The sequence below is a fragment of the Carettochelys insculpta genome, chromosome 19 (genome assembly GCF_033958435.1).
Source record: "Carettochelys insculpta isolate YL-2023 chromosome 19, ASM3395843v1, whole genome shotgun sequence".
Lineage (NCBI taxonomy): Eukaryota > Metazoa > Chordata > Testudines > Carettochelyidae > Carettochelys > Carettochelys insculpta.
Genome location: NC_134155.1, coordinates 7,282,683 through 7,304,005, shown reverse-complemented (window position 1 = coordinate 7,304,005; position 21,323 = coordinate 7,282,683). Strand labels below are relative to the sequence as shown.

At 39.0% G+C, this 21,323-nt stretch overlaps 1 protein-coding gene across 9 annotated transcripts in view; it reads left to right on the top strand.

Annotated features, from left to right (window-relative positions):
* The window catches only part of BCAS3 (BCAS3 microtubule associated cell migration factor), a 548,857-nt gene that overhangs the window by 99,727 nt on the left and 427,807 nt on the right, over positions 1 to 21,323 (top strand). For all 9 annotated transcript variants that reach the window (XM_075013784.1, XM_075013782.1, XM_075013780.1 and 6 more), the window contains exons 10-11: positions 16,550 to 16,626; positions 18,418 to 18,501. In XM_075013784.1, coding sequence (XP_074869885.1) covers positions 16,550 to 16,626; positions 18,418 to 18,501 — 161 coding nt within the window. The remainder of the gene's footprint in view (positions 1 to 16,549; positions 16,627 to 18,417; positions 18,502 to 21,323) is intronic.

The following is a 21,323-nucleotide window of genomic DNA, read 5'->3' as shown; positions in this document are numbered from 1 at the left end:
AGAAATTGCTGCAGTGCTGTTGGCCTCCACTTGGGGCTCCTGGATCTGGTAGAGCCCAGGTCATACATAGAAGATACTGGTAGAGGGAGGGAGCCAGAGGGTTTTTGGCAGCTGCATGCTTTCAGGGAAGGAGATAGGAGGGTGTAGGGTAGACTGTGCAAACTTCAGACCAACCAGTATCAGGCTGTATCTCCCTTTAGATCCCTGTGTTCTGAAGGTGGGAGAGTGTTTGGTCTGAAGGTCATGGCTGGGCTCCTGGGGTGAGAGGGAGGAAAGTGCCTGGGCAAGAGGGACTCTGCAGATGGGTCATGGGGGGGCATATAGCTGAGCTGGGGGCCCCTACAGCCAATCTCGGGGTGGGGGGTGTTCAGGTATATTGGCTGGAGAGGAGGTGTGGCTGGGTTCTGAGAGGGAAGGGGTTGTATGTGCGTGGCCCCCTGGCTTGGCTTCAGGGATAGGGGCAGGGAGATGGCAGAAAAACAGGAACTGGGTGGTCAGAGGGGTTTCTCTAAGTCTCTTGCCTTCTGATTAATTTTTGTGTCTATATTGTTACAAACATACTTGCCTACAGGTATTTTGAAATCAATTACCAATATAATTGAAAATGGCAAGTTAATTTTGACACTATTTGCAGAATTTTGCAGAATATTTATTTTCTTGGTGCAGAATTCCCTCCTTTTTCCCTGATGTTGCTGATGCCTTTAATGCCATTTTTCATTATACACATTGACGATTGATCCTAACTTATAAGGTGCTCTCCTTTGGGAGGATCCATTTGTCTGACACTGGTGACTGTACTAGAGTAATTCATAGGCTGGTTGGAAAAACAGGAAATCAGGCAGATGTGGCTGCTGATTTGTCTGTGGAGGTTACTTAAAATGATACCTGGTACCCTGACCTGAAGATTGAATATATAACGTATGAAACATTAAACTGTTCTGAGTCCCAGAAGTGACATGTAATCTTTCCAATGTGTTGGTGAAGATTGCTTGGGATTGTTCACTAGGATGGTGTCTTCACATAACTGTTTCCTGATGTTTCCAGCGTCCGATTGTATCATAATTACACGGGTGGTGTTCGGTGTTTTAAAGGAAAGCATTAAAATACGCTTGGAATTCAGATGGAAAAAAATCCTTCCTTTTAAGTACTCATATAACGAAAAAAAATTAAAATCTCAATTCCTTTTATTGAAAGTTCTCCAGGTATTAGAAATATTTCTTATTCCTTTGAGGGAAAGTACTATTTTGCAGTAATATTAAACTTGCCAATAGGTGTCAGTTTCTCCCTACATGACGGACATACCCGATTCCTAGGACTCTACTAACATTGACTAAATAGAACTTCATGGAAACAAGCTTTCAATTAAGGTTTTTTTGTTGCTCCTCTTTTACCCTCTAGAATCAAGGAATAAATTCAGCTTTATTTTGCTCAGGGCTTCAAACATAAAAGCTTTTCAATAGGTATTTTACTAAGTTCCTCTAAATTTTTTTAAAAGATAATCAAGTTTTGATTATTCTCAGGAAAAACAAGAATTGATGGAAACTTGTTTCTAAAATTTAATGGGCTGGTTGTGTTAACCCACAGAAAACCACTCTATGATAGTTAGCACTGGAACATCTATTTCTGATGTTGAAAAACATTGCAGCTGACAAGAAAAAAAGGTTACGTCATATTAAACCAAACAACATTTTAAAAAATGCCTGAGAAAGTAATATTTTGTTTCTAGAAAGCAGAAATGAAACAGCTCAACCCCCTAAATCCCTAGCTAAATATTTTCGTTATGATTTTGATATTGTTATATGTGTATACAATATATGCATAACTATTATATGCTTATTTTTTTATATTGAGCTTGATTTTTTTAAAACTGTGCTGTTAATGAAAGGTAAGGGGAAATGGGGACCTTGTTTGTCATTTTGAAACCACCTGAATAAGCACACTTGCTGCTCTGTTCAAAAACGGTAATTTGATTAACTAAATTATTTAGGGTAGCTTGTAGCCATGTTATTCGCAGGATTTTAGAGAGACAAAGCGAGTGAGGTAATATCTTTTATTGGATCAACATTTACTTGTCTCTCTCACCAGCCAAAGTTGGTCCAATAACAGGGACTACCTCATCCAAATTGTCTCTCTAATTAACTGTATTACTCACTCATTAAGAATATGCGAGATAGCAGTTTGTCATATTTCATCCTTAACCCTTCTCCAAAGCCATTGGATGCCTGAAGCATTCCTTTAATTTTCCCTGCATTTTCCATGGTAGTGTAGCAGAACCATTTTGTTATGAAGACAGGAGATAAAAATGTGAACGTTTTGTGAATGTTTACTGAGCTACTGGAAACTGAAAATTTTGAAACCTTGGAATCAGCAGGATTTTTCTCCAAATATAAATGGTTTACAAGACATATATACACCATACGTTTTAGTTTTTAATGTGAGATGGATAAAGTTTTTCACATCCTCCATTGTATCTGAATGGACTTTGGTGCCATGCAATTTTTTTATATACACTTGGTTACACTGAGGACTCTAACCAGGGCTCAGAAGCTCTTTGCTCTTCATAGTGTATATGCTTACTACAGCAGATAGAAGTCCTTGCCATATGATCTAACCATAGAAACATTTCAGTTATAACCTTCAGTTTTCACATGCACTCAAATCACAGACAAAAATGTTTGGGGCTGATGCTTTTAGCAGTGAGGGGATGTAACTCACCTGTGAAAATCAGTCGATGTAAGGTGCCTCTCATTGTTTTGCCTCTGAAAACATACTTCTTGGTCTATACTCAGGATTTCATTTTTTAGAAATTTTTCTCAGAATTTCTTATGATGCTTTTTAGGTGAACAAAAAGAAGGGAAGTACATTCCCCTTGATAAAATGTCTAAACCACACTGTTAAATAGAGGGCAGCAGAAGGCATGGCTGAAGTTTTGGAACTCGCTGTGGAGAAAGTTCACAATGAGGACTAGCATCTTGGTTTGATCTGAGGGGAAAAATAAAAAACATTATATTATTGGAAAATCATTAATAGGAATGCACAATGGGTATTTTAGAACTTAAAACCTTCCTCCTTTTGGACATCACTAGACATTGTCCAGTCTTTTATTTCGCAAAGGCTGAGTTAAGGATCATCTCCTGCTAGGATAATTTTGGATGAGGTGAGATTCACTTGAAAAGCCCACAGCAGAATCATTTGCCTTTTTTTGGTAAATAATTTTATCCCTCACACACCCCAAAAATCTGCTTTAACATCAGGGACAGGAGTAAATCACTGGTGTAGGGAAGAAAAATTGTACATCTAGTAGTTCTAGGGTTTCCCTGCCTTTTCACTGGATACCAAAATATTTGATACCGTCTACATTTTGAAACAGAATGTTTGTTTGTGGTCCTAATTCCGAGCAGTGCCCTACAGGAGGTGCAGCTCAAGAAAGGTTGGGGGCCAGACAGAGGTGGGCTTTTAAGCCTTCTTTTGCATTTTCTGAATTGTAGCAGTTGACGGTGACCATCTGTCCTGTATTGGATGGGACAGCCCTGTATTTGGTACAACAAAAAGGCATCTCAACTTGTTTTTTAAAAGGGATTCATTGTCCCATATTTGGGCTGTCCCCCTCTTCTCCCATACTTCCCTGAGCCCTGGGGAAGCAGGGGAAGCATGGGCAGCTGCCACTTCCCCAGGGCTCAGTGAGCACTGGGGGCTGCCACTTTCCCGGGCTCCCAAGGAGCTCTGGGGGCTGTGGCTTCCTGGGGCTCCTGGGGATTGCCAGGGGCTGCCACCTCCTTCCTGGCTCCCCGGGGCTTGGAGGAGCCAACCCTCCCCCCATATCTCCCCGTATTTGGGACAGGGAGATATGGTTGCCCTGTAGCAACCATGCATTGCAGTGCTTCCACCATACCACTCTGTGCCACTGGACTCCCCACCCCACTGACACAGTCTACCCTGGGGGCTGATGGAAAGAGGATAGTGTGGGGTTGCCGAGAAAATCTCTTTCCTAGGAAAGTTCCTAGAAAAGGGATCCAGCTACGTGCGATCTCCGTTATGATGAAGGAAAGGCATAGCGGGGGGAGACCAAAGACCAGAATTAGAGCTCCAAACTGTCTGAAGATGATGCTGTCGTAACATAAACCAATAAAAATTGTCTCCAACTCAGGAACAGAAGCTGCAAGTATGGGAAATCACCCATTTCATCTCATTAGCGTATGAACCTCAAACGCTGATTGAAACCATTTAAATGCTAATATCATTAAACAGAAACAAAGTGTATCCTACTTCTTTAATTGATTTTATACTCTGCATTTAATTTAAATAGTTAAGATCGTAAACTCAGGAATTTAGAAGTTTAGGCTCTGAAAGCAACGTTAGTGCAGCTATGTTGTTTATATATGTAGTACTTTGTATTTCTGTTTTTTGGGGTTGAATATAATACAGTTGTAATAAATGCCCCATAGAATATTCAAAAAATACAACATGGTCTTGTTCATGCTGCTGTAGGAATATTGAATTCTGCATTTCCATGTTTTTTTTGAATGAGGTTAACTGCCACTTTAACATTGCATTAGTACATTTTTTTCATTTAGTTTCATGTCATAGGGGCTACGTCTACACATGCACGCTACATCGAAATAGCTTATTTCAATGCAGCGACATCGAAATAAGCTATTTCGATGAATAACGTCTACACGTCCTCCAGGGCTGGCAGCGTTGACGTTCAACTTCAACGTTGGGCAGCACCACGTCGAAATAGACGCTGCGAGGGAACGTCTACACGCCAAAGTAGCACACATCGAAATAAGGGTGCCAGGAACAGCTGCAGACAGGGTCACAGGGCGGACTCAACAGCAAGCCGCTCCCTTAAAGGGCCCCTCCCAGACACAGTTGCACTAAACAACACAAGATCCACAGAGCCGACAACTGGTTGCAGACCCTGTGCATGCAGCATGGATCCCCAGCTGCTGCAGCAGCAGCCAGAATCCCTGGGCTAAGGGCTGCTGCACACGATGACCATAGAGCCCCGCAGGGGCTGGAGAGAGAGCATCTCTCAACCCCTCAGCTGATGGCCACCATGGCGGACCCCGCTATTTCGGTGTTGTGGGACACAGATCGTCTACATGTTCCCTACTTCGACGTTCAACTTCGAAGTAGGGCGCTATTCCCATCCCCTCATGGGGTTAGCGACTTCGACATCTCGCCACCTAACGTCGATGTTCACATCGAAATAGCGCCCAACACGTGTAGCCGTGACGGGCGCTATTTCGAAGTTGGCGCCGCTACTTCGAAGTAGCGTGGACGTGTAGAGGTATTCCTGTTTCTTCAGCTGTTAGCTAAGTAAAGACACACTATCAATTTGCAAAGAATTTATGTCTGCAACTTTCCTATGGCATTCCCCTCTCCACTGTGCCTACATTTGCAGACAAGACAGCTTCATCACAAAAAGGCCTGCATCATTGAAAGGGGGAAAAATAACTTCAGAACCCAGGAATGGCTGCGAAGTCAGTGATTTTGGAATATTTCCTTGTAGCCCAGCCCCCTGAACTCGGCTTGGCACTTACATTGAAAATGTTCCTTTTGCTTGGTGTGAGTGCTGAAGTGGAGATTTTAGATCATTGGACTTGTACTCTGGTACAGATCCGTTTTGGTTCAGAGACTCTCTTTTTGACTTTTTTGCCTGCAGCTGCAAGATAACAAACTGGCATTCAAAATGATGTGCTGGCTTTTTTTGTTTTCTTTTGGTAAAGAATAAATGTGACACAACCGTATTTCATTGATTTGTATATCATTGATACTCCCAACAACTGACTCTCCAAAAATGCTTAGTTTAATTTCACACTGATGATTTCAAACATGGCACTATGGATACTTTAGGCTCTGTAAAGAACTTCCTCCCTCCACCTGAAAAGAGATGAGTATACAAAACCTCATACATGTAGTATTAGCTTTGCATCCACTGCTTGCTCAGTCTCCCTTGCCCTTCCACTCCTCATATTGATATATTCACAATCCATTATTCTCCATTATCTGGCACCACGTTTCTATTGATGCTGTCCAGCTAGCCCCTTAAGAGGTAATTTTCCAAAGAGTTCAGCCAGTCTGCTTCATAACCCATAAAAGTCAGGAAGAATTTTGCGTTAACAGTTGGGCTGAATTTATTCCATATATACTGAATGTCTTTCTACCCTTCGGATAAAATAAATACGCATGTTCTTTGCAGTTGATACTCTAATCTGTGAAATCATGGGTTACCTTATTTGTGTGCGGTGTTCATGTTCAGGAAATGATCTATTGGTTTCAGCCTGCCAGAGGTCAGCTCACTTAGACTTTTTTTTTTTTTTTTTTGTAAATTTGTTAGAATTCCTCATCACTGGTAAACAAATCAACCTCTGAGGTAACCTCTTTCCTACACAACAGAAGTGTTTGATGAAACTCACTAGAGAATTAGGCTTTTAAAGGAGTTAAAACAAGGATTTTTTGGAATAGAGTGACTCTTGTTCACGTCTTGCATTCCTTTCACTTTGGAATCAAAATTGGTGGATATTGCTACTAGTAACTGTCTGATCTGGGAGAATGGTAGAGTATATGATATGAGTCCAGATTACAGGAAACCCCACTTCTCCAGAATGCACTGCTCTTACTCAGTTTTCTTTGAACACCGAGAAATGCTTCTACCAAATAACCTGTTGACATGTTGCTTAGTCATTGGTATGTGGACTCAACTAACAGTTTGAACGTGAGCATTATCAAAATTCTTTCTGTTGATTGGCTGCCTGTACACGTGGCAGCCAGGAAACTCTTTTGGTCCAGGACAAAGATCTGAGTTTCAAGTGAGCATTAAGTATGAGGTTCAAAATGCACTTTTTGACTGTTAAAGAGCAGCATATACTTTTCCTGTGACAAGTCCATAGAATGTTTGCAGCAGTTCTTCTATTTTCACATCTATAAACAAGTGTGCAAGATAGCTTATGTCTGAGCTGTGACTGCGTTATGTGAGATATGCTAAAAAGCAGTAGGGTGATTAAAGCTGGTGGATGGTTTACAAGGTTTATGCTGCATCTGGAAACCTGAGCTATCCTACCCCATCAAGATAATTATTCCACTTCTTGGAAGGTCTACAGAACATGCCACAAGAATTGCAGAGACTTAATATTCCGTCAGTGTTAGTCTGTTACAAGGTACTACAGTGAAGTATAGGTACAGCATGGGGGAAAAAAACTTGCATAAAGACAAAAGGCCAATTTCTAAACCCAGATTTCTCAGTTAAACTGATTGTTCTTGGCACATTTTAAAAGGAACGTATAACATACTGAGTGCTGTTATACTGTTATCCTAAGTATTGGAATACAGAATGTGAAACCTACAAACAACAGTATCTCACTCACAGCCAATCAATTTAAATTATACAACCTTTTGAATTTCCTGAGCACAAAACAAAAGCAGAAACCAAAACTGAAAAAATCATAACTAAGCTTTAAATCCAGCATAGTGTTCTGAAGGGTACCACATTTGTGCCCTGGTTAAAGTGACATGTCTAGCAAATTTTAAAGGCCAAGGTCCTCTGTGGCAAAACTTGGTCACTTGTCCTGTAGAGCTTAACTCCGATGACCCACAGCAAAATTATCTTAACAGTTATATAAGTTGGGTAATTCAAAATGATGCTGTTCAGATCCTCCAATGAGCCTGGCCCGGTGGACCGTGCATCTCTGCCCGTCTTTGTAGTGTTGGGGTATGTGTGAGAATAACACACACTGACTGATAATCTTCTGCTTGAATTGTGAAGAGGAGACCTAGGAGTGGTGGATGTACTGCTTCATGATCTTTCTGGGCTTATGTTTTGATAGTGATAGTTTTAAAAGGAAAAAGAAAGCCATAGTTACTAAGCCTGGTTTCACAGGAAGGGTCTGCCCTGTCCTCGTGATCTTTTGCTAGATTGCATGGTTGATATTTAAACAGAAGGAAGTGAAAGAACAAGATGTGAGCTCAGTGAAGTATGTGACAGTATGAAAATAATAACTTTCCTTTAGAGCCTTTCATCTAGAAGGATCCCAAAGGAATTTCTAAACAATGTTGTTTTATACAATATATAAACAAATAAATTTGGTTTGCCTGATGATTCTAAAAACCCCTAAACAAACAAATCTTAGACAAAACAGCTTCTGTGATTTGTTTTCCTTTGGATAAACAGTGTTCCTGTAACTACAGGATCACTGTCTATTATTTATTTTCTCTCTCCTTGCTACAGTCTCTGTCTACTTCTATCTACTGTCATTTAGCTTTTTATCTGGACAGTTTAGGTTCCACTGTTCTGTAGGGGAAAAAAATATTTTAATTTTACAGGATTGTGAAGCTCTACGTATGCTACAGGACTCTAGAAAAATTCATATATTGATTTATATAATATAGGCTATCTATAGAAGCTTTAAGCAACTGAAACACAGCTACTTCTAGAGTAGATTATTGTACCTAATAGTGTACAGCAGTGCTACTTAACTTTTGATTTTTGCGAAAAGGGAATACTTTGCATAATTGCTATAAGACAAACATTTTTAGACAATAAGGGAATTCTTCACTTTGGACTATGGCCTGGAAATCCAGTTTAAATCATTAATCTTAAAAAAGTGTCTCAACAGTTTCAGTGCTCCCAAGAAACCAGAACCCCTACATGCTGAAACCTGTACTCCTGGCAGAACATGCTCGAGCAACAAGTGGGGCAGTTGTTCAAAAGTAATACAAAGGGATATATGCCACTTACTAAATCATAAGCACAATTTTCTGCAGTATTTAAATTATCCTCTGAGGTCTCCTGTAAATGTACTGACCAGTCTTGACCCTGGTTATCTTATCAGCTCTGGCTTGATCTCAAACCAGTGTCATATGGCAGATTCAAGTCCAAACAAATGCAGTTCAGTTCACAGTTTGGGATTAGAGACCGACTGATGCTGTACAGGGAACCTTTCCAGTAGTGCTAGTCAGATATTGTATAAAGGGTAGGAAAAAGGGGTAGTCTGAAATGAAACTGTCTGATACAGTACACAATCCTCACCCTTACGTGAATATGATGCATGGAACAGCCATTAAAAGAAGGAGGAATGTCTGTTATAACCATTATTTGAGGAGAATCTTTGCTATTAATAACAAAACGGAGTGGGGAGAGAGGGAAGGAGGAAATCAGAGAGAACCTGGGAAAGGAAGGCAGTAAACATTATGAGTAAGAGGAGATTTTTATAGTATGGTCACATAAAAAGGATTGGCGAGGCAACTTACTGAAGAGGCTTTCACTGGAAACCAGAAACCAGAGCTAGATGGTGGAAACAAAAGACCAAGACTGATAGATGTCATTACCAGACATTTTTAAAGACTATAAAATGGCTGTAGATTTGGAGTCCCTAGTGTATACTATAAAAGTCAGAACATACCCAAGGTGTCTTGAGATAACCCTATGGGCTCAGTTTGAAAGAAAACGATGATGTTGACATGGACAAGTCCATTCTTTTCCTCTTAAAGTTTTATTCTATTGCACATAAATCTGAAACCGTTTTAACAGCCTATCCGCTTACATTGCATGTACAAGGGAGACAGAAGGGCACATACCTTATCTCTGAACATGGAGCCATACTTAATTGTCCAAATGCCATTTGTTTTATATAAAAAGTACAAACTAAAAAATAAGTGTCTGTGGCCATTAGAAATGCCTGGTCTTCTAGAGCCAAATAAACTTGTGTGCCAATTTATGTTTAAATCCAAAGGCTGCAGTGAAAGAGCTCTGTTTAGTGCTCTTGACTCTGATTTTGATAAGAGTTTCGTATGAGTAAGAAGCCGCTGAAGGGGAACCAAACTAAGCTATTACTTGCTTAATCACAATAAGCCCTTGACTGTGAGGGAAAATTGATGTTGGAATGTTGCCCTGTCACATACTTACACAACTATAAGCACTGACTCTGTGGGTGCTCCACGGCTGGAGCACCTACGTGGAAAAACCAAGCTCCACCCCACCCCACCCCACCCAGTGACCAGCTCTTATTCCTCCCAGTGTCTCCCACCTGCTGCAAATAGCTGTTTGACAGCACTAGGGTCTCTCTGGCAGAGTTGTGGAGGTGTGGTGTGCTTAGGGGAGGAGGAAGGGCAGGGGCTTGGGTGATGTGGTGGAGTGAGAGCAGGGCAGGGGTGCATAGCACCCCCTGTTAGAAGGGAATTCAGTGCCTATGTATACCTGAATTTTTCAGTCAACTATGCAGTGTTATTCCTCTTACTTCTGAGAGTGGGGAGGGGCGTGAGGTAATATTTTTTATTGGACCAACTTGTGTAGGTGAAAGAGATGGTTCACTCCCTGCATCCCATTTTTCCAAAACCTCTTAGCGAATAATCCTGGAACTTAATGGAAACTTACCTGTGCTGTAGGATTAAGGAAAATAAGAATGGCCATACTGGGTCCAATTAATGCTCCATTTCAGCTTGTTACCACTCTCCTGATGGTGGTAGGTGCCAGATGCTTCAGAGGAAATAAACAAAACAACAGTTACCAAGTGAGCCATCCCCTATTACCTAGTCCCAGTATGTGGCAATCAGAAACTTAGGGACGTGGAGTGTGTGATTCGTCCCAGACTACCTTGGCTAATGGCAATTGATGGATCTGTCATCCATGAACTAGTTCTTCGCTGAACCCAGTTATACTTTTGGCTTTCACATCATCCCTGGCAATCAGTTCCACAGGGTGACTGTGTGTTATGTGAGGACATTCTGTGTTGTTTGCTTTATACCTGCTGACTATTAGTTTAATTGGGTGACACCCCCCCCCCCGGCCGGTTCTTATGTTTGTGTGAGAAGTAATTAACACATCTCTAATCACTTCTTCTGCAGCATTTATTATTTTAGAATCATAGAAATAGAAATATAAGCCTGGAGTGGGCTTGAACCAGTTATCTAGTCCAGTGGTTCCCAACCTTTTCACTAGTGGGGAGCCCCAATTTCCCCCCCCCAAACTGTTCATGGACCCCCCAGTCGCCCACCCATCCCGTTGACGAACCCCCATCAAAGCCACTTCTAGCTGCTGTGTACGCTTCATTAAATGAAAAAGGAAACTGCAACATAGACTTTCAGACAACAATTAATAACAGCATTGCTGCTGTTTATTGCTTCAGTTTTGAAGTTTAGCAGAAGTCGAAGTTAATCTTCAAGAGAGTCATGCTTATAATGATTGGATAGCAAAGCCTGACATGCATCTGATGAAGGGGGTCTTTGCCCATGCAAGTTTATTCTCCCAAAAATCTGTTAGTCTGCAAGGTGGTACAGGACTTCTCGTTGTTTTTGCAGATACGGACTAACATGGCTATCCCTCAGAAATGTCAGTTGTGTTCATATGAAAAAAAAAAAACCCTTTCAGCAAGTGTAAGAAAATAAATAAGTAGAATGTGGAATCTGTTAATCAGTGTGTAAATGTGAATACACATATGTAAAAATAGAGCATTTTTAACAGGATGGGTGATCCTGAGACGCAGCAACTGATCGTGCTGCACTCTCCCCCATAAGAAATTTCATGCCCCACAAAGAGGGCCCGCCCCCACTTTACTCACCTCTGTTCTATAGAATGATTCAGACTTTAAGGGTAAATCTGGGAAGCTGGATTAGTTAAATTTCTATTATATATTGTGTGTGATTTACTTCAGAATGGACCTGTTCTCCCATTCACTGATTGTGTATAAGTTGAATGGGTGGAGAGGTGGGTTTTACTTTCTCCTCTGAGCACCCTTTCTCTAGTCATGCTACTGTTACTGAAGCTGGAAGAGGAACTTTTAAAACACAGTTTAGGTAAAAGGAAAAATTCTTGCTGAGAATGGACGTGCCTTCCTTTTTTCAGGATGCGAAAACAGGAGGGAGATAGTGTGTGAGAGTAGTGGGAGTTTGTGGATTGCCATCATGAGAAGGAGAGGTGGCTGCATTTGTGTGTCCAAGGACATGAGATTCTTAATGCCAGTCATCCTGGGAAAGCTCAGGGTTTTAAGAAATAATACAACTTATTCCCCTTTCCTTGTTGTCACTCCATGTGCAGGGATTTCATAATTGCCAAGAGGTTTACAGTACCTTATTGGTTTAATCAGCATTCTTGTACTATGGTTGAGATCATGCCATGTCCAGCAACATTAAATGTATAAATTTAGTGTAACAGTAAACAGACTAAACCCAGCTTTGGGCTGAATGATGACAGTTATTTTGAGTGTATATTTTAAAATAAGGTAGTTAAGTCATTAAAAAAAAAAACAATTTGACATATGTATATTGTCCTTTTTGCTGAAAATCTTAATGGATTTGGCTTCTGTTACCATTGTGAGGTAAGTTAGTATTCTTACCATTTTACTGATGGGAAGAATGAGGCACAGACTAGGTAATTTGCCGAAGTTGGTGCAGGAAATCTGCAGCACTCTGAGCATAGAGCCTTACTCCTAAACTGAGATGTTTAAAATCTGGTTCTAGTCTTTTGCCTTAGCCACAAACGGCAAACTAATATTCTGTGTCAATTAATTTAAGCAAAAAGAGAGTATTTGTGTATTTAGAACTATTTAAATTGGCCTCTCTTGTGTGCTCACCTTCTATGGGGGGCGGAGGGAGTGGGGAGGCAGTGCAGTGCAGGGGGAAGTAAACTTCCCAGCAAAACTTGTTACAGGACCTTGTGTTGCTAAGTGCTTACATGATTTTCTGTACTTCTGGAAGGGCTTTACCATAGTGATCTTTCCTGGGTGACCTCTTAATACCTTCATTAAAACTTGGAAACTTTGGTCTTCTTGACAACTAGCACTGCTTTCTCATTACATTAATTTTCATTGTAAACATGAAAGCACTGCTGCTGTTATTGGTTCAGTTGTTTTGAAGTTTAGTTGAAGTCAAAGTTAATCTTTAAGAGAGTCATGCTCATAATGACTGGATAGCAAACCCTGACAAGTCACGCTGTTTGTCTTTACATTTGCCTAGTAGAAGATGTTCTGCTGACTCCAGCTCTTAAGTGTTCTTTTGGATAGCAGAAAAACAAATTGCATTTCTTCCCATAAAAGATAAACTTTTGTTTATTCTTATGGTGCAATCAGATTTCAGAACACATGGAGTCACAAAGGAAATGAAATGAAATGAAAATTACTGCCTTTTTTTAAAGCTTCACTGAGAGAAGAGAGTTTAGTATTGAGATGAAGTGCTGACTTCAGTGGAGGTCATTATTGGAACTAATGTGCGAGTAGAAATGTATTAATTTGACCAAAGCTAATTCGCTTAGTGTACTACCTCTGGTGTGATGCAGCTAATAATGCCTGCTACTAGATATGCTTTAAATTTTTTGTATGAATTTATTTCAACTAAAGGAATGAGGCTTTTTACTTTACCTTATTTACTTCAATTCATTCAAATGATCTGGAACAGCTTTCTTTTTTCAAAGGAGAGTTTGTCATTAAATTGCTTACTTTTTTGCTAGGGGTATGTGTTTTTTGCTATCAGTTTCATTATCAGGTTAATAACAGTTTGTTCTTTAGGTATCTACTCTAGAGTAGTTGTGGAGTTTGAGAAGCACAGGGAAAGACGTATGAGTCAGATCTTAACAATTAACAGCTTTTCATTGATATATAGGAGACATGGAATTAAAAATTCAAAGGACCTGCATTTTTTTATGGAACCTGGTAGCAAATGTACGAGCTGAGGTCAGCATTCATTTCTTACTGGTTTAGAACAATAATGCCTTTGGAAGAACACATTTGTATTTATAACCTTAAGAAGGATTTTTTCATTCTTCCCTTAAGAGGCTCTGACTTACCCATGTTTTATGCCCTTTCAGAATGTAATAATAATTGTGGCATCTTACTCTCCTCTTTCATTTTCCTTCCTGAGATCAGGAAGGTGAAAAGGCATCTTTTAAAATGCTCAATTGGTTTTGCTTTCCTGGCTTGAGATAGGTTTAGTGGGATGAATTGCTACTATTTCTGTTTCCATGGTTTCATGACCTTTTGAAATGACTTATTACGGTTTTTTGAACTTTATAATACTCCAACTGCTACTCTTAAAAATTGATACTGAGCATAATTTAACCCATGTAGCATGAAGAATCTCATGTCCACTTTTGCATGTGTCCACAAAGAAGTGTCTTCAAATACATATTTGACATTTGTACATAAGATATGTGTTTGAGATTTTTAAATCTCACACTTTGTTTATAATGTAGTATAATAAAAAAGTTTAATCTATGTGTGCTAATACATTACATTTAAAACTCTCTACGCACTGCATAGTCTAGAAAATAACACCATAGGCAAATGTACTGGCCAAGTGGCTGTTCTAGAAGGAGATGATAAGGTCTTCAGCTCGTATGAAAAGGATGGTGTACTAGGGTCATTCTTATCTGTAGTCCCCTTCAACCTTAGACAAGGAATAGACTTGCTTGTTCTTATTGTAGTTAACTGATCAGTATAAAAGAATTTGACCCATGAAATAAATGGGTCAAATAGAAGTGTAGCTATATTTAGCTTCCTCTTTGTATGTCACTTCTCCACCAGCAACTGCAGCACACGATATTCTGCAAGTCCTTCCATTCCTTTCTGTTGCTAAATGTGTCCTATTTTAAAATGCATTTGACTGAGCCTAGTCTACCTTTTATGATTTGGATTAACCGAACCGCCAGTAAATGACAGAGGCTTAACATTTAAAATGTAATTGCTGTTTATCTTTTATTTTTGGTCAGCCAGAAAGAAAAAACACTCAACTTACATAGCGTGAATGATTTTTAGGAAGGTAATTGAGGAAACTATGAATGGTTAATCCTTTGATAGGTTTCATAGTTTAGACACTGCCAATGAGATTTCTTCTTAAAACTGATGTGTAGTTTTCATATTTTGTACTCCTTCCCCACCTCCAAGATTGTGGAACATAAATAAATCTCCCTTTGCGAGCCAGGCCCATGTTTAGGTGCTGTGTTATATAGTAGCAGTCTCAGTCCAGCAAATCGGACTGTTTACATGGTTAAATGTGCTTTACTGGCTTGCAGCTTTACTTCATTAACCTTTCTCATTTGGTCATTCAGAATCAAATCATCTGTCAGGTCCCAGTTCTGCAAATAACTGAGCTAGAACTACTAATGTCTATGTGAAATCCCATTGATGATAGTGGCAGAATGTATTGGAGTTAGGGTAAGCACAGGTATATCTATTTGCAGGACTGAAGCCCTAACGGGTGAGCAGAAATGTTAGGTATTATTTGTGGTGTTGTATTACTTAATTGCCTCAGTTGGGCTGTGGTTGGATTTCATAGTACGTGTGTGTTCTGCACAGATAATAAGAGAGTCCCTGCCCCAAAGAGCTTACAGTTTAAAATGACCATGGGAAAGAGAATAGGACAGAATATACAGCAAACTGACCCAAGTGCAATCGTAAGAATGCAGCTTTTAGTTCCTGGTTTTTTCCTTTTAGGCTTTTTATTTAGGTTTTGCTGTTTCCTATTTCTTCTTTTGAAATGTTCAAAACTTTGTCTTTATAATATTTATTTTAATTCCATTTCTTCTAATTTAACACCAGCATTGTCTATATTTGTTAACTTCTGACTCTTTCTGTTAGTTACATTTAGCAGCCCTACATATTTTAAGTGAATTTTTAATTTTAACTTCTATTTAGTACTGTTATTTTCTGTGGTGAGGTTTTTTAACTTTTAATTCTGGCCTTATACATCTGTATTTTAAAATTTTAAGACTTTGTGTATCTGCATGTGTACTTACTCACCTATTTTCCTTGGTAACACAGACAGGGAGTAACAGGTTAAACCAAGTGTGGTCTAAATATACTTGATCCTGCCTCACTGCAGGGGCCTGGACTAGGTGACCTCTCAAGTTGCCTCCCAGTTTTCCTTAACTATGATTCTGTGATTGATGGAAAGATTTTATTGTGAAGCTAACTGGAGTTCTGATGCTGAGCTTGAGTAAATGAAGGTGATAATGAACAAATAATGTGGCAGGAAGAAACCACGGTTTTATTAACACCCCACAAAAAAGCATGCAGTTGGTCATAATAAGCAATCTGAGAGAAGACCTATAAACACATATATTAAAAACAAAGAAATAAAACCCACCCGCAGACTCCTAAAATGATTTTTTACCTCATTTCAGCAGGCATTCAGTGAAATGAACTTAGTGAGTGTGTAAATATATAGAATTCAGTGGTTCAGTGTGGAGAAAACCATTTTCAGTACACTAAAAATACCAATAATTTCAATTTAAACTTAATATCTCGTACAGTTTTGAGGGATGGATTTCTTAAAGTTTAAAACTTTATTCTCCATCTCTTGCCTTCCCAAATGATAGTTTAAAAAATAAGAAACTCAAACATGAGGAAAAATTAGCATTTTCCCTTCATTAACTATTAGTTAATAACATGGTTCATCTAGCCACAATCTTATCTTCAGTTATGAAAATGTGAGCATGTGCTGAGTGATATTAGCATTTGAAGGCTCTTTGTTTAGACGTTTTGTTTTCTTGGCAAACAGTAAAATTCTTTGTAAGAAGTCATTAAGATATTTCTCAGTGCTGCCTTTTGAAAATTTTCAGGCTGCTATCCTTGTCCTGGGCCAAACATGAATCCCATTGCTCTTGGGAGTCGTTGGCTTGCTTATGCTGAAAATAAGGTAAGGAACGGTTTAAATGTTGTTTTCTGTAATGCGGAAGCCAGAATGGTTTTATCTAAACTACAGGAGCAAATGTGCTTTAAAAGAAAAAGTTTCATTCTTTAGAAATACATTGACGATGATGGTAGGCCAAAAATTAGGCCCACCAGCTGTGTTTTGTTTGCAATTATATCATCCCTCTGCTCTGTGTATTTTATTCAACTGTGTGAGTTTACAGGGGCGAGATATATAATAGTGCAGGCATAAAAAAAGGAGAGTTTTCAGTGAACGATTGCATCATATAGCTCACTCAGCAATTAACATCTTAAGTTATCTCTTTAAACAGCAACTCTCAATACCCCTGTAAGACAATGCATGCTTTTTTTACAGTTAGGGGAAACTGAGTCACAAAGTGGTCCAAGAATTTGTCTAAGACCACACACAGAAAGTGAGTGGGTAGAGCAGGGATTAGAACTCAAAAATTCCTGACTGACTCCCTCCAAGTTCAACCCATTAGACCACAGCTGTCTTCAAGAATATAAAATATTAAATTAGTTACGAATGTTTTCAGAGTCAAAAGAGAATGTCAAGGAAAGTAATTAGTACTCTTTTTATCCACTGTAGCCCTAAAAAATAATGTCAAATTTAAAATAAGATGTGTTTGAAAATTTTGCCTTTGGTTACCAGAGTATAGTTTGTATTTGAAAATGGAAGGACTTACCTTGTTCGTGTTCACCCTGGGTTACATTACTGTGACAGGAATAGCTGCTTGTAAGAACTGAGCCAAAGACTATCAGAGAGGCAGCTTTTACTAATTTGCCTGTAGTTGTACCTCTGTCCAAATTTAGGTCTGCCTCTTGATGAAACACCACACCCATCGGTCAGCTACAGTGTTGTTCAATTTACAGGCTGAGTTGTAACTTTTGCAAGTGCTGCTGCAAATTTAAACAGCAAATTATTAAATAAATACATCATAAAATAACTTAAGCTACTGACGTTTCCCTCAGACACATTCATTATTGCCCTTTCCCAGTTTCAATTTTTCTTTTTTATCCATTTGAATAGAATTATAAAGAGATGTTTTCAAGAGAAGATATAGTTTAGTGTCATTTTTAATCTCTCCTCTTTTTTTTTTCCCAACAAAAATGATAGAAGGGAGCATCTAGAGAGTTCATGTTTTCTGTGCGGGAACAATAAGCATCAATGGCTCATTTGCCATTTTATTTAACCAGAAATCTTCATTAGTTGTTTGTTAGGGACTAGAGGTGTCCTGTTTTGGTCCATTGATAATAATGAAAAGGCAGTCTAGATGCAATGTAATTGGAGACATACAAAAGTTCTACAAAGCCCAAAGAATTAGCAATGTGTGTCCATCTAACTTTTTTCTTTTGTCATTTTTCTGCTCGCTGGAGCCTGTATAATAATAATACTAATAAGAAATATAGGAGGAGGAGAAGCCACATCCAAATTCTTAGGATGTCAAATATTTAAAGTTACATAGACATAGCTAAAGCCGTTGATTATGTTTATTTAAATTTATTTGCAGTAACGCTGCCAGACCCAAAATCCCACCATTTCAAAGTTTATGAATTCTTAGCAACTACTCATCTTGTAATTGAAAACCAAAGCTGAGCATGCGACAGTCTGGGTGGCACCCAGAAGATTATAAAAAGGGGTTAGAGTCTCAGCAGGGCTTTTTGCTCTTTGTATGAAAAAACACGCCATTGTACATGATAAATAAGAACTATGCTAATGGGTTATGGGGTGTATAGTTTAATAATAGTGACTTGCTGGCTGTCTTTCTTCTTGCAGCTGATCCGGTGCCATCAGTCCCGTGGTGGAGCCTGTGGAGACAACATTCAGTCTTACACTGCCACAGTCATTAGTGCTGCCAAAGTGAGTACATCAGCAACCGCTGGAAGAAGTTATCATGTGCAGTAATGATCAGATTCCTTTGCTGAACTGAGAGTTCCCTTCCCCTCCCTTTCTCATTCACAAAACAGAAAAGAATCTATGAAAGATATTGGAAGTGCTTTAATAATATTAAGACAAAATATAGGGGCCAGATCCTGCACATTTTTGTATGGCCATTGCTCAGTGTCTTTCGATAGGCACTCAGCGACATTTAGGATAGGACCATTTATATTTTAAACCTTTATTCATGCTGCCAGCTCTTGTTCATGGGTTCATTTTGCAGTTAAATCTACTCAGGCAGGACCAGTCTCTTCTCATGTTGATACTCAGTTTATAAACACAGTAGTACCAGTGCTTTGTGGGGTTATTTGCTTCAGTACTTTTTTTTTTTTTTTTTTTTAACATTTCCTGTATTTCATGGGTGATAAAATTGTACTTCAGGGATAGAAGAGCTTATTAATTACATACTTGTTAGTACAGCTGGCTGGATTTCTTTTGCCAAATTGGTATGAGCTGGCAAACAGTTTTGTCTGAAAAAACTGAGGAGAAAATACTAAAAACATTTAAATGTTTCATTTCAACATTTTCATAATTAAACAATTAGACTGTATTTAGAAACAATATTTGTTTGGAATTTTAGTAAGATTTATCGACCCTCGACCCCAAAAATTTAGTAAAAAAAAAAAAAATCACAGTCCTCTTCAGCCCCTGAAAACTAATCATTTCAGGTTAAAGGAAACATTCTGTTAGACCTGAAGTTACTTTTTTGTTGTTTTTTATTGGTAAGAAGAACATAAAAAAATTGTTTCAGGTTGACACAAACTAAATTATTTTTCAGCTTTTTGAGTACAGTCACCAAACTAAAAAATCATTTATTCACCCTGCTCTAGTTATTGTAACCTAAAAAGGCTCTCAGTGGTGTTAATAATGTTTACATTTAGATATGAGTGCCTTTGGTTTGCGCAGTCGTAACTATGTTCTGCTGTGCGTAGGGAAGCTTTTCAGTTTTCATGGAAAAAATCATAGGCAAGCCAGAAGAGCATGTTTTGTTTTGTTTTTGTTTTTGTTTTTTTTCCTGGAAGTTTTTACCTCTCACATTTGGCCAAGTCCATTCTTTTTCACACACAGAAAAGTGAGTTTTACCGTTGGCTGGCAAACTTCATGCTGATTAGTAGTTTTTCTTAGAACCACAAGCCTTGTGATTTGTGAAATGCACAACAAAACCGTTCTAATCATAGGGATTACAAAGAGAATCTAAATGACAGCATGGAATAGAAAGCACAACTGCGCTGAACAAAACAACAATTTAAAGAACCCACAAAGAGAAGCAAAGGTCATGGCGTTTCATATAAAAGTGAATAAAACAAAAATGAATGCATTCCACCAAGATGGCTTTAGAACCCAAATGTGCTGTGGTCGGAGGGGGAGAAAAATCACAGGTTTTTACATTGCTGAAGGGAAACAAAGTTCTTCCTTCTTCTGCAGATACCAGGTTAAATCTGTAATATCTACTTGGAGTTTCTTCACACTCATTGGAAAAAATACTTTCCCTCTCATCAGCATTACCATTAAAAAAGGGAGGGTGGGGAGAATGGGCTTCAGTAGCGTTTGGTATAATTGCGGTGAAATAGGCTGGATTGTTGTTTATAGGAGGGTCACTTTACACTGCCATAGCAGTATAAAGTGGCCTTGATGTAAGCAAGAGTCTGGTCTGAGATGTCATTAGAAAGAGCAGGCTGCAGTGTGGTTAAACCCTATGAATGACTGAGTAGCACACATTCAATAGGTCCTGCAGATCAAAGGCTAATTTTTTTGTTTTGTGTTGAAAGAAACAGCCAAAGAGTGTCTTTTAGAGACGAAAGGGTTCCCAGATAGGACCATATATTAATAGTTTATAAGGCCAGTAGGGATCTTTATGATGATCTAGTCTGACCTGGATCATAAAAGCCAGAGAATTTCACCCAATATATACAAACCCAATATATTCAAACTTGAAAATAAGTAGGTATTCTGGGGAAAAGATTAGTATAATCTCAGGAAAGGAAAATGTAGGCGACCCTATAAAACATCAAGGAAACAGTCAGCTGTAAAAAGGTACAAAGCCATTACCTAATATGCACTAGTGCATGCTACTAACCCTTGGGGAAGGACAGTCGTACATCGTGGATAGCAGACTAATATGGTTGTTGAAGGATATCAGTGACAATGTGGAGGCAGTGATGAGAACATGCAGGGAATTGGGAAGTTGGTTTAGAACGAGTAGAGGTGTGAGACAGAGATCTGATATCGCCAAGTATCTTCATCACACACCTAGAGGGAGCGATGGACAAGCTCAAGAAAGAGGTAGAAGAGATATCTGTGCATGGGAAAAGAATTGACTACTTGAGGTTCGCAAATTATATAGTTACCACTGAGGAAGAAGAGGAGAAGCTAGCCAAAATGGTGCAGGTGCTAAACAAGGAAGGGGAGCGGTACAGACTGATTATGAAAATTGATAAAACAAAAACAATGGTATTGGGAGATAATGAAATAGGAAGGAAGATCAGTGTTGATGGGATTGAACTAGAGAAGCTCACATATCTGAGGAGCAACATAATGTATGATCTAGACTGTAAGAGGGAAATAGTGACTAGAATAGCGAAAGCAAGAGTGAGTTTGAAGGCAATGGATAAGATCTGAAAAAGCAAAGTGATTAGCTTAGGAACAAAGCTGAGCATCTTGAAAAGGTATGTATTCAGCAGCATGTTGTACGTTTGTGAGACATGGGTGATAACGAAAGATATGAAGAGAAGGATATTGGCGTT